We start from the raw sequence: 12,720 nt of genomic DNA, 5'->3' as shown, positions 1-12,720 counted from the left end.
CCTTGGAAATTCTAAATTCCTTGGGGTGGGGGGGGGGGGGGTAGTATGGATAATTTCTAATGTAACTAATAAATCTGTCAATTAGTTGAATGTCAGGAGAGCGTTTTAGATTACATTGTAATTATTGTCTTTAGATATAAATCTTGATTAATTTTAGTTTTCTTTGCGTGTGGTTTAGTGTTATTTATAAACAAACATGTTAACCTTTAAAAAGCTTGTTTTGATAACTTGGCTATGATTTCAACATCAATATTACATCCAGACTTGATGTTTGTTTAATTGCACTCTGGTCACTTAATTAAGTATACAAGTAGGGTGTGGGAGAGAGGAGAGGAGTGTTCTAAAAAAATTGTCATGACTGTTGTTCTACTACTGGGGTCTTGTGCTTAACTCCTTAACAACACATGTGAGTAGAGTTTGTTAGGTCTCTCCTTTGATTTGAGAATTCTTTCCTCCCTACCTAAATTCAAATCCGATCTGTCAGTTAGTCATGCCCTGACTTAGATCAGCCCCAAGGTTTATCAGGGTTCGATCTGTGAATTAGCTGTGCCCTGACGTAGATAAGCCCAGAGGGTGTTTCAAGGTACCTACCTATATATGCAAGCATTTTTCAAAATTTGAAGACTGCAAGAACGAATGTGACATCACAAATCCCCACCCAGGGGTCCTCTCGGCCAAGAAGACCCTAGGAACGACATTGGCAATGAAAGGAAATCACACTCATGTGCAGTGTGCGATAATAGTAATTTAAAAGTAAATTTTAAAATCTCAAAAATTGTGTTTTTGTTTATTGCATTTCCCAGTTTACCCTTTACAGAATTAACAACTTTACTGATCATTTCTTTCCATATTAACTAAAAACGTATTAGTGGGGTCTGACTTTCACTGAACCCTTAAAATTACGAATTCAAATCTGTCCCTATGGTGCATTGGATTATGGGATGAATCTGGACAGGAGATGTAAAAGCTTTACAATCTCGTGTCCAGCTCCATTAGCACCAGACTTCCTCTGGTTTACAGTGCTTCTCATTAGAAGGGAGGAATCGCGGAATCATCGTCGCGATTAAAAACTGAGGTTTAGGTGGACGTCAATCAAAGTGTTTCCATGACATTGTCGGAAAATCCAAAGTTTGAAGAACGCGTGTCTGTTGAATGTCACGAAAACGCCTTGATTGACATCCACCAAAAAAACCTACTTCATCGCGCCGACGATTCCGCACATTCTATTGAAAAACACTGACTTGTGAAAGAGGAATCAGTCTGTCTTCCACTGCGCAAATGGCGAGTCAAACCTTTCGTTTCTCTTAGAACTTTTGCTCTCATAACTAGAATAATTAACCCTCTTTGATTTCCTTGTCAATATTGCATCTCGGATATCTAGTTTCTTAATTTTCATGAAACGCTCTTTTTTGTATCCATCAGGGATTATAGTATTGCGGTATTCTAGGACATATATCAAGTCAAGTCTTCCATCCCCGTCGATATCCTTCACGAGTGGTTTGGATTTTACGTGTGGAATAAAGTGTTGGCAGTTTGCGGTGGGCGGTGGTTCACCAAACTGTTTTTTGTACTCATGTGGATCTGAAAAAGAGGGTAAAAAAATGATATTTCTTTTTTCAGAAAACGCGTGCAATTTCGTCTCCCCCTCTTCCAGAGAAAAGAGGAAGTTAACTGGTGGGCTACTATCGGGACTACGACTCCTTCCCCACACCCAATATTCAGCTATTCTGGGTAATAAAGAATAACCAAGATTTGGAAAATGGGAACAGGAATATCATGAGATGTAACTGTATGACCGTGAAACGTGGCATGACACGGCACGGCATGGAATTTTAACCAACCACTGTGCACGAAGTCACCACTTATCCAATCAACGTACTTGATATAATTATGAAGTCACCGTCACGGTCACGGTACGGAGTGACTGCCGACACCCGCTACTCAGCAAATCAAAGCGCACGAGACCGCTGCTCAACCAATCAGAATGCTACATTACGTTACCGTCACGGTCACAGTATGTCACGCCAGTACCATGACTTTTCTCACAGTCATACAAAAATTTGCAAACATCAATTACTGACATTATATTTACCTAAGCTGATGATTTCATCTTTTGTGATCTCCATCATCCGTAATCGTTTCTCGTCCCTGTACACCAACACCACGCTTAGTTCTTTAGACAGATCCTTCTCTTGCTTGGCACAAGCTAGCAATAAAGACTTGTCACGTTCTTTCCCCGTGAAGAATCCTCTCTTTGTCTTGTTCGCTTCAATCGTGCTTTTGACCTCTACAGAAGAATTTTTCAAAGGCGCTGAATTCTGTAGTGTTTCTCTCTTTTTATTTTTCTCTTTCGTGTGAGGAGACTCCTTGAACGACTCAAACCTGGTCCTCGGAGTTGGCAGAGCTGTAGTCGGCTTCGTAGCTTGTGGTTGTTGCTTTGATCGTAAATTCTCTTTTAATTTTTTAAGGAATTTTTTCAGCGCCTCGTAATCGATTGATCTCGTTTGTTCAGAGTTTTTAGTAGGTGTGGGATGGATGACGTAGGAGTATGGTCGTTTCGGATTATCAGGTTTGATGTAAAAGGAGTATGGTCGGTTGTCGTTCGGATTATCAGGTTTGGTGTCATAGGAGAATGGTTGGTGATCGGTCGGGTTATCAGGTTTTATTTTAACTGGATTATTTCCGTAAGGCTTATCTTCTAAGGCACTTTCGTGGGTTTCCACGAGGCTGGTTTTTATATTTTCCTGGTTATCTGTGTTATAGACATCCTTATCGCTGAGACTCTTTACATCAGTAACATCACTGCGATCTTCTGTATCTTTATCATGAACTATAGCTTTAGAATCTTTACGATGATTACTTTCTTTATTGATATTGCCATCAATTACGTCACCACCACCGTTACTTTCCTCATTATCATCACCTCCATCATCATCGTCATCATTGCCATCATCCTCATCATCAACAATGGCTTGCAGGTCATCAATCACGTGTTCTTCTCCCTCATCACGCGACTTCCCTTCATTCATCATCTCCAGTAAGTCATGAACAACATCACTCAAATCTCTTCTTCTTCTTCTTGGTCCATCTCTTTTCTTCTTCTTCGCCACAGTCTCGTCATTCCCGTGGTATTTTCGATATCTCTCCGTCATGTATCCATTCACCTTCGTCTTGGGTAACCATAGCAACAACCCTTCTGGGATTCCATCAGCCTTGGGTACTCCCAAGGGGGGGACGGGAAGGGGGTTAGTAAGTGTGAACAGCCATCGAACTGCTCCGTTTTTTCCATTGAGGACCACAATTCTTGACGAATGGTTGTTAAGCTTAATCATGACGGCGACGTCAATTAAATAGTTGCCAAGGGATACAATGGCTGGTAAAGCACTGGAAATATAAACATGATAAACATTAATGAAAATCATGGGGTTTTATTTCAGGTATCAGTAGAACGCATAGTTTTAGTGTGGTGCGCGAGTTTCAAAACTAAAAACCTTGTTACATGCTGAAACTTTTAGCCGAAACTTGTGCCCTGACTTCGATCAGCCCAGAGGTAGTTTCAGGGTTTGTTCTGTGAGTTAGCCATGACCTGACATCGATCTACCGTCACGGTAACGGCACAGCACAAAGCGAGTTTTTTAGTATAATCTCTTGACACGACTTCATGCCGACCTACCTGTCATTTACTCCCACCGTCAGTCTCCTCGACCAGATCTCCGCCGCATTTTTACCATCAAGGGCTTGAACCGTAACTCCATTATCAAGACTACATAGAACGACATCTTCAACTCCGTCTTTGTTCAAATCCGCAAGCAGCGGTGACGTCAGAACCAAGGTGTCTTTGAACAACTCGATGAAGCCAAACTCATTCGGCTCGTTCGAACCCCAGGGTGTTCTTCTCTTCGCGATGGAAGAATTATGGACCCTGTTTGATAGATCTCGTACTTCTATGGCGAGGAGAGTACCAGTTTTGGCGGATTCTGGTTTGATTCCGATGAGGATGTAATGTAGTGTTGCAGAAACGCGATGTATTCGAAGAAACACATGTTCTTTGCTGATTTGAAGAAAAATAGAGAGTAGAACACTCGTTCCAATCAGTTTGCCCGATCTTCCTGATAATACTTTTAGAGTATTTTTACCTAGAGTATAAGCTCGTCTTGACCGGTCTAGCCGAGGGTTTGGCGAGGCATGAAGAAGTAAGATATCTTGAAAATGATCGCCATCAATGTCTGGGATCGTTCGGAACGAACTAACGTCTCCCAATTTTTCTGCCTGCCATTTCTTGTTGCCATTCACCGTATCGATAAAAATCACTTTGTCTTTCCCTTCCTGGACAAAACACCCTGATCCTTCCTGGAAATGGTTCTTCTTCCTGACATGTTTTATACACTGGACTTTCCCTAACATTCCGTCGATGTCTGTGCTCCAAAGAGACTTGCCATTACAACCTTTCAAAGATAAAACTCCCTGGCAATGCCTTCCTGGGCAACTGGTATTACGAGACCCACCATTACCAGGAAATCTATACCCTACCAGCAAATTCTCCTGACTGTATTTCCCGTCATTAAAGTCTCTCAAGACCAACGGTGCCATTCCGCTGAAATTCTTAGACCAGTGTTTCAACGGCTTGTTTCCACATTCTCTATCCTTCGCGCAGGACTCATGATGACAAGGTAAAATGAAAGCGAAGGCGAAGATAGTAAATACACAGAGCAACAACGACCCGACTAAACATATGCGACGTTGAGTGGAAAACTGCGTCTGGTTACTTTCTTTTGATTCTGCGTCGTCTTCTTTCTCAAAGTCCGCGACTTCGTCATTTTCTGACTCGCTTTCTTCTGTATCAGCATCCTGGCTGTCGGGAGATATGGGCCTTTCTCTTTTCGCTCGCTTTTGGTCTCTTCTATCTTTGTCATTCTTCTGTGTTAATGATTCGTAATCTAGCTTTCGCTTCCCGCTCTCCATCGCTCAAAAATAAGGAATAATTTGCTCAAAAAATAAAGACTAGAACGATAAAAAGTGATTAAATGGTAGTCTGTTTTCAACCCTTGAATTGAGCGAGTATCTCACACTTGACTTGGTTCTTGACAGATAAGGAGTCTGGCTTATAAAACCACGAATCGTGGAAAAACCCTAGGTATATCCGAATGAATTAAATAAATTGAAGATTCAAATCAACGAATAGCGGGGGAAAATGAATTCAAGCGAAATTGTATTCAAACACCGCTAAAAATTTCGCTCTTTTTTCTAGACATTCGTATCTTACGAGGAATGAATTTAGATCTGCAGCGGTGGTCCTGACGAAAGGTTGAAGCTTTCTGTCTCATTGGTAAAATGTTGTCTGATTTTCCGTTGTTTAAATTCAAAACTTAATGAGTGGAAATTAACGTAGAAGTAGTTAAAATGGCTTACGGAATTTTTTATGTTAAACAATTAATTTGTTTTTAAATTTCAATAATTATCGTTTCATATATAATTCCTTCTTGGTTTTTTCTCATTAGTACTCGCTGGATGCCGTGATAATAAATGCAAGGAAAATCGCTCCGTGGGCTTGTGGTTTTAGGAATGAATTTTACCGTGTTTTTCTCGCTTGAATTCTACAGCTCTGGTAACAGAGATTGAGCTTTTCTCTTCTGTCTATCGAGTTAGAAACGAAGACGAAATTCTTGTCCCACAAAGGGGTGCGAAGAAGATTTTTTTTGAAGTGACAGCGAAGATGTCAGATTATGCTGGGCAACACTTCTGCTCCGAGCGAAATTTTCCCTCATTAATTTTTCCTCTAAGATTCCAGATGTTGTTTTTCCAAGCAAACAACACCACGTCTATACGACTTGTTGCATTAAAAACAAGAAACATAAGCGACCAAACCAAGTAGAATAAGATTGCATAACTTAATCGGGAGCGTTTGAAGTTGTGAGAATTCCTATGACGTATATATGTCCGCTGACCGAGTCGAGAACTGCAGATGTAATTATTTAAGAAAAACTCTCAGAAATCTTCGGCAATTCATTGATTATAAATACCGATAAAACGAGGAATTCTTTAAAGATTTCTAGACTAAGATATCAGGTTGGAATGTTTTTGCATTTAGAATTAATGATTGAATAAACAGATGATTTAACAAAGCATTTGAGGGGAAAAACACATTGATTTATAGTCATAAAAAATTAAATTGGGTTGAGCATTAACGGCTTTGTGTAATCCTTTTGAACAGTAAAGATCTTATGAGATAATGGAAAATCGTAAATTTATTAAGTTTGCTCACTCAGGATGAAAAAACAAAAATATAGGTTGAGGAGAAATGCTGTAGTTTAGTGACTGAAGTTGTTGGCGAGCGGAGCGTACTTTGTCGACGTTCCTTTTCTAACCGATGAAAAAATACTAATAAAAGACTGAAGAAGAATGAAGCAAAAACAAAAACAAAAAAAAAAAAAAAAAAGGAAAAAAAGAAAATAGAAATAAACTGAACCAAATATCTCGATATTAGTTACTGGAGAACATCCCGATATAACTGGACATAAATGGTACTAAATATCTGATATTACTGGATGGATTTTCGGGTTTTTGGCTGGGAAAATCTTTCTAGCGTTCCCTCTCTCGAGCCCAGAGTCTTCCTGTTTTTTGGTCAGCGGGCTGGCGTCGGAAGGCGCTGGAGGACTCTGGGAACGAGATTGGCGTTCCCTCAGTGAGAATCCCTGACATAGGTTCCCAGTCTCTCTCTTCTCAAATATCCACGATAACCTGGGTACGAGTCTCACACAGGGCACTAACTCGGACGTGATTGATGATCAATACCCCAATATTTCAATATAACGATACATGCTGAGCTCTTACAAACCAATCCGTGTCTGACGATCTATAAATGGCTTCCTACTATGATGTACACGTATAGAGATACGCCCAGCTTTAAACCCTTAGACATGCCGCCTAATCTGCTGGGTTTTTTTTTTTTTTTTCTTTAGACTTCCTGCTCACTCGACGCACAGCGCGCTCAACCACTGGGAAACTATTGTTTCTTATTTTCTCTATGAAAAGCAAGCACACAAGGGTATATCCTAATCAAGTTATATCTGTAAAAACCGCTCAATTATAAAGCGCACATTGACTTGTATACCTTGAATAGAACAGTTTATCTTTTGTCATTGTTCTAACTAACTTGGAAAATTGCTTGGTCAAGTTTTTTTGTTCAGACACGCAGCAAGGAATATTCTATCTAACTTGTGTTTTAAGCGACTTAACGACTTGGTTCCATCAGATGATACAATGATACGTGTACATATAGATAAGAATTGAGTTACAATTTGGTCCAGACACAAAAACTAATCTCTTCTTGGCGTCAGAATCGTTTCGCTGGGCTAAATTATTTACAGGTTTCTTTTAGCAGGGGTAGAGGCAATAATTGGGGTTTTCCTTTCTCTTTCTTACGCTTCTCTTTTTTCCTAGTCATTAATTTTATATTTCTCTCATTTACTCAGTACTTTCTATTTCTTTTTGATGTGCTGTCTCTTCTCTTCTCTTCTCTTCTCTTCTCTTCTCTTCTCTTCTCTTCTCTTCTCTTCTCTTCTCTTCTCTTCTCTTCTCTTCGCTTCTCTTTCCTTTCCTTTCCTTTCCTTTCTGCTCTTTTTTCTTTAGTTCCTGTATCCATTTCAATGAACAACAGTTTTCCTTTTCTTTATTTCCTCTCCCTTTCAGTCTTCTATTCATTTCTTTCCTTCTGTGGGCTTAAAATACAAATAGTTGTTTTCACCACGTCCTCTTTACAGCACCCTCTTCAAAATCAGTCTCATAGCTTTCTGTCTTCGAATACAAACTAAGAATTAATATTTCTAACGTACAAATATCATTCGTACCAGATAACACCAGTAACCCTGCGAACAGAGGTTAGTTTTCTTCCCCTCCATAGAACTGAGCGGCAGGCTGTTCAGGGACCGACCTGAAGCCATAACGAAGGACAGAGAAAGACCTCTGCCAGCAGGGGAAAAATCATGTAAAAAAATCCATCGCCCAACAACGCGCGCGACCTTAACTTCCAACTTCTCATTTAACCATTTCCTTAAATGAAACCTCAAGTTGTTTTTCCTGGGCACTTTCGAGGTTCAGAAGCGATTACAAAGCGAATAGAGTTACATTTAAGTATCATTGATATTTGTATAGTCAATATTTTCAGTTCTGGTTATGTTTGATAAGACTTAACAGTTTGTTGAACAAACTTTGTGGGATTAGCTGTGTAAACGAGCAAGCAAGGTGTGTGGTTTGATACTGAAACTCAGCTTTGTAACTCCGAAATAATTTATCGAGATCTAGATGTACCAATAATCTCTCAAAACGTCTGTTCACACAGCGAAGGAACTAAAATTCGCCTACAATATTTGAAACTTCAAGGTTTATTTTAAAGAATATCTCTGGCGAAATCTTAATGGAGGAGTAATATGACTGATTTGAAGAACCGGTTGAATTATCTTTCTGATCCTACGAAACTGAGCTTACATCATGTTGGTCGAAGTCGAATCTTTCGAAAGAATTGACTGTAAGTTTTAAAAATGCATATACATACTTTTGTAAAGAGCATATGTTAATTTTTCTACCAGAAAATTAAACCAAATACTTTTGCTGAAGTCAACTAGAAACTTGAACAGAAAAGAAAATTGTATGTGCTATTTCCAAGATTATCCTGAAATATATATCTTGATAATATCTTGATTGTTTTCGCTGGGAATGATATATCATTCCTCGATGGATGTGAGTTAAAAAATTTAATGTAATCTAGCTTTAGAAATAAAGATTGCTGATGATAAATTATAGTATCAATAACAGTTCAAATGAGCAGAAATAAAACAAAATCTTCTACAAACTTCTTTTCCTTCGCTGAGTCGTTCAGTTCATCAATCATGCGATTACAGTCGAAATGTTAGTCAATAAGGAATTTTTTTTTGCATGTTACAAAAGTTTTATCTTAAATACTTTTGCCATTGAATTATTCTATAGCGTTGTAGTTAGTAGTATTTATAGTTTTTGAATAAAGTCGTTAGAAAAATGTGTTTCGTTGATAAATCAGTGCTGCACTAGTGCTGTTATTGTGAAGAGAAAGGGTGGAGGGAAAGAATGAAGGAAGACGGAGAGAGAAAGAAACAAACCGATTCTGAGCCTATGTGAGAAGTTTGTTAGTGTTGTGTTGCTCTCCCTTGCCACGAGGGTTTTTCTCCTGGTTCTCTGGTTTAAAAATCAACATGTGAGTTGAGTTGAGTTGAGTTTTTTCGGATATAGTGTTCTCTTGCTTGTTACAAGGGTTTTTTTTCAGGTTCTCCGGTTTTCCTCCCTCCACAAAAATCTACTTGTAAATTGAGTTTGTTTGGTTGTGCCACAACGGTTTTCTCCAGGTCGCCGGGTTTTCCTCTCTCTGTAAAAATCAAAATGTTAGTCGAGGGGGGTTTGTTTGATGTCTTATTCTTGCCCTTGCCACGAGGATTTTCTCTAGGTTCTCCAGTTTTTTCTCCCTCTGTAAAAATGCCCTATTTCTTTTTAAGTCCCAAAGGAATATTAATAAAGGTCTAATGCGTACTCACTTAGGTGAAAATGTACTAAGCCAAAGCGAAAATTCACTCAATCTTTGATAAAGGATAAGAATAAAGCTTAGAGAATTCATTCGTGAAAAACTGACAGAGAAGTCGTAAGAGCAAGAGAACCGAGTCAAGGCGTAGTAAGTTTCTTAAGCAAGAAGCCGTTGGTATAAACATCATTTACTAGTATGAAGGTCTCCTTCCCAACCTTAAACCGTTAATCTCGATATCATTCCCGGTAAAGTAGGAATCGATATCTTTTGGACAATAGGAACCGGCTTTTTCTAATTTCCCTATTGTATCTAAGAAAGCACTCAAGTATCGAGCTCTGTTCTACATTCACTTATTGTAAAATTAAGATGTTTTAGGAATAACATTCCAGAGATAATATTTACAAATCGTTGGGATATTGTCTAAAAGCCAGCGAGACTGAAAAGTTAAACTAAGATGAACAACAAAAAAATGGTTTCTTAGCACTGTTCTTTCGTTCGATAATTTTTAAAAAAGTAGAAAATAGTTTGTCGTCGTTGTTGTTTGTCATGGCTTTCGTGTACGTTACAGTGTGTATTGTATCCTCGCTCCACAAGGAACGGATCTTGCCTGGAAAATCCCAGGAAACTTCATGAGTTTCTTCTAATACCACAAAGCTAAACCCATAGATATTTTTAAAGTAAATCATAAGCCCTTAAGCCATATAAAATAACAGTAACATTTGTTCTCTTCAAAGATGTTTAAAAACTAATCTTCGAGGAAGCGGAGTGGACTACACCCCCAGCACAGTTCAAGGCAAATCCCCATCAACGTTCTACGCTATCCCTTCGCGACTCATGAACTAACGAATCAATGCCAAAACTAGCCGCTTGAATTATTACAATAACAAAGCTCTGAATAACTCAAGATAATTAGCTCAAAGTCGAGATAAAACACTCCCTATCTTGGCTAAGATGTTTTCTTTTTGACTGTTTAATTTGGGATTAATGACACAAGACTCGAATCGACCCGTTTATCTATCGATATTATACTTCATGTTTGAAATCCGAAAATTATTCAACTCTTGTGAACTAAGTAAACTGTTTACCATTCCTCTGTATTTTGAATCCAAAAAACCGTCTTTAGAATTTTGTCTTAAGATAAAAAATAATAGAAAAGGAGTAAAAACGGTAAAAAAATATGAGCAAAGTAAGCGCTTATTTTTGAAGTTGCAAATTCGCAGAATTTTCAACTTTCGCTTTTAGTCCATTCCGGCTCGAAATATCAGTAATATTGGATTTAGTTTATTCCTTTCGCAATCAGTCCTTATTTTTTTACAACATCTCCAAGAATCACAGAAGCTTTAATTTCTTAAAGAGATTTTAGCTTTTATTTTCTCTCAAATAAATATATATTTAGAAATGTTATTTGTAAAGATTATGATTAAGACGGTAAAATATTTTGATATACATGTTTGACTTTCAGTGTCAAAATTCCTTTGTGGATAAGCGCACAAAAGGCGGTGAATATCGGCAATTTTTTTAATAATTTGGGCAAATATAGAAACGATAGTCGTGCAAGAAAAGTCGCCAGCAAAATTAGAAATAAACTTATATCAAAAAGTGTTGAAATTCTTTGAGTTTTTGAATGTTTCTGTTTGTTAAATAAAAACGTTCAGAGCTTTGACTGCTATTTTAAGAGCCGGTAAAATCAGTTATATGGCATGTGTTGAAAATGTTAAGCTGTTTAAATATAGAAAATGATAAATAGAAAAACAGAAAACAGCTTTTATAATTCGTATGAAAAATATCAAAATATCAACGAAATGTGGTTAGAAAAACAACGTTAACACCCAGGCATCTGCGATAAAAAAATTCATCAATAAACAATAGAGAAAGGGAAATGATTTTTGTCGTTTAAAATAGCGAAAAAAATTGCGTTGAACTCAATGAGTCAAAAGCGAAATAAAGATTTTCTAGAGTTATAGATTGCCGTGTAGCCTTTACAGAGTTTGAGGCCCAGGCGTTTGTCTATAAACAGCTTATTACAGCGCATTCAATCCTAATCAAAAACACCCCGGAAAAACGAAAACCATTCGTCGACACGTCGCAAAATTTGAGTCAATAACAACGGATTTTAAATGTTTATACGGTCAACTTGTTCTCACCGATTGTTGTGTTTTTTAATTTTAGTCCGGTTTGTAAACGGAGGAATGATTGTTTTGATAATACACAAGTTGGATCCATCACGAGATCCCTTAGCAACCTTTCTCCTGCCTCGAATCGGAAACGCCAAAGTTATCCTTATTGATTAGCGACTTGCTTAGAGAAACACAACTCCGTTTATACAGTATTTGGAGACAGCTTGGCTCCCAAAACCGGAAATCTAAGAGTTATTCTGACTGTTTTTAAAAAATATCTAATTTAACTTCGCGAGGCCTTAAGGAAACAGCGAGAGGGTTTATGCAATTTTTTGAGCCGCCGGTTGCGAGAAGCGTTACCATTGACTTCCCTAAATATATTTTATAATATTGTATAGAAATAAAGGCAAAAAAGCTGTGTTTAGTAATTGTTTATCCATTGGAATTGTCAATATTGACCTCAGGTTTAATGGTCTATCAGTACTTTAACAAAATGTTTATATAATACTGAATTATCTTAGGCAAGACTTGCCAAGAACCAGAAACGAAAAGTTGAGGTCTAAGACCATATTTACTTTGTCATCAACATTTTGTTTTAAAGATGTGAAGTTGTTTTGAAATCTTGAAAATATTTCATATAAATTTCGAAGGCTTGGGAAAAATTTGAAAGCCGAAATTTTACATTTTAAAGAGAGGACTTTAATTTAGAATTGGTCGTTTAGTTCAAATGCTTCCTATCGTTTTGACAAAGAAAAAAAAACATGTCTGGTCAGAAATGTAATTTGGTAAAACAAGTTGGAGTTTTGCAAACATTCTAAGCTTAGAGCGTCAAATTTACACAAATTAAGTTGGCTTTAATTTGACTGGAATGAAAATATACAGAGATTTCGAGGAAGTTTTGAAGATTAATACTTTAAAGTTTAGTGAACAAGAAGAGGAAGAATAAATTAATCTGATTAAGAATAAAGAAGTACTTGAATTAAGTTGAATAAAAACCGCATTCAAACTTCGCAATTTTTTGAGGTCCAATTCGTTCAACTTTAAATGTATACACAA

At 37.6% G+C, this 12,720-nt stretch overlaps 1 protein-coding gene across 1 annotated transcript; it reads right to left on the bottom strand.

Annotated features, from left to right (window-relative positions):
* Positions 1 to 771: 771 nt before the first annotated feature.
* On the bottom strand, positions 772 to 5,127 carry LOC116306053 (uncharacterized). The gene is made up of 3 exons (XM_031716083.2): positions 3,674 to 5,127; positions 2,093 to 3,384; positions 772 to 1,581 (listed from the first exon to the last, which is right to left on the bottom strand). The coding sequence occupies exons 1-3, from the start codon at positions 4,960 to 4,962 to the stop codon at positions 1,256 to 1,258; spliced, it is 2,907 nt and encodes a 968-aa protein (XP_031571943.2). The 5' UTR covers positions 4,963 to 5,127; the 3' UTR covers positions 772 to 1,255.
* Positions 5,128 to 12,720: the final 7,593 nt, after the last annotated feature.

The sequence above is a fragment of the Actinia tenebrosa genome, unplaced genomic scaffold (genome assembly GCF_029948245.1).
Source record: "Actinia tenebrosa isolate PJP-AT-01 unplaced genomic scaffold, QUT_ActTen_1.0 PGA_scaffold17__23_contigs__length_9995812, whole genome shotgun sequence".
Taxonomy (NCBI): domain Eukaryota; kingdom Metazoa; phylum Cnidaria; class Anthozoa; order Actiniaria; family Actiniidae; genus Actinia; species Actinia tenebrosa.
This window is presented reverse-complemented; position numbering and strand designations above follow the sequence as displayed.

Coding starts and splice junctions, on each gene's coding strand:
- LOC116306053 (XM_031716083.2), bottom strand. CDS start 4,962: ATGGAGAGCGGGAAGCGAAAGCTAGATTACGAATCATTAACACAGAAG. Junction 3,385..3,673: donor ACGGTGGGAGTAAATGACAG/GTAGGTCGGCAT, acceptor TTATATTTCCAG/TGCTTTACCAGCCATTGTAT. Junction 1,582..2,092: donor AGATGAAATCATCAGCTTAG/GTAAATATAATG, acceptor CCTCTTTTTCAG/ATCCACATGAGTACAAAAAA.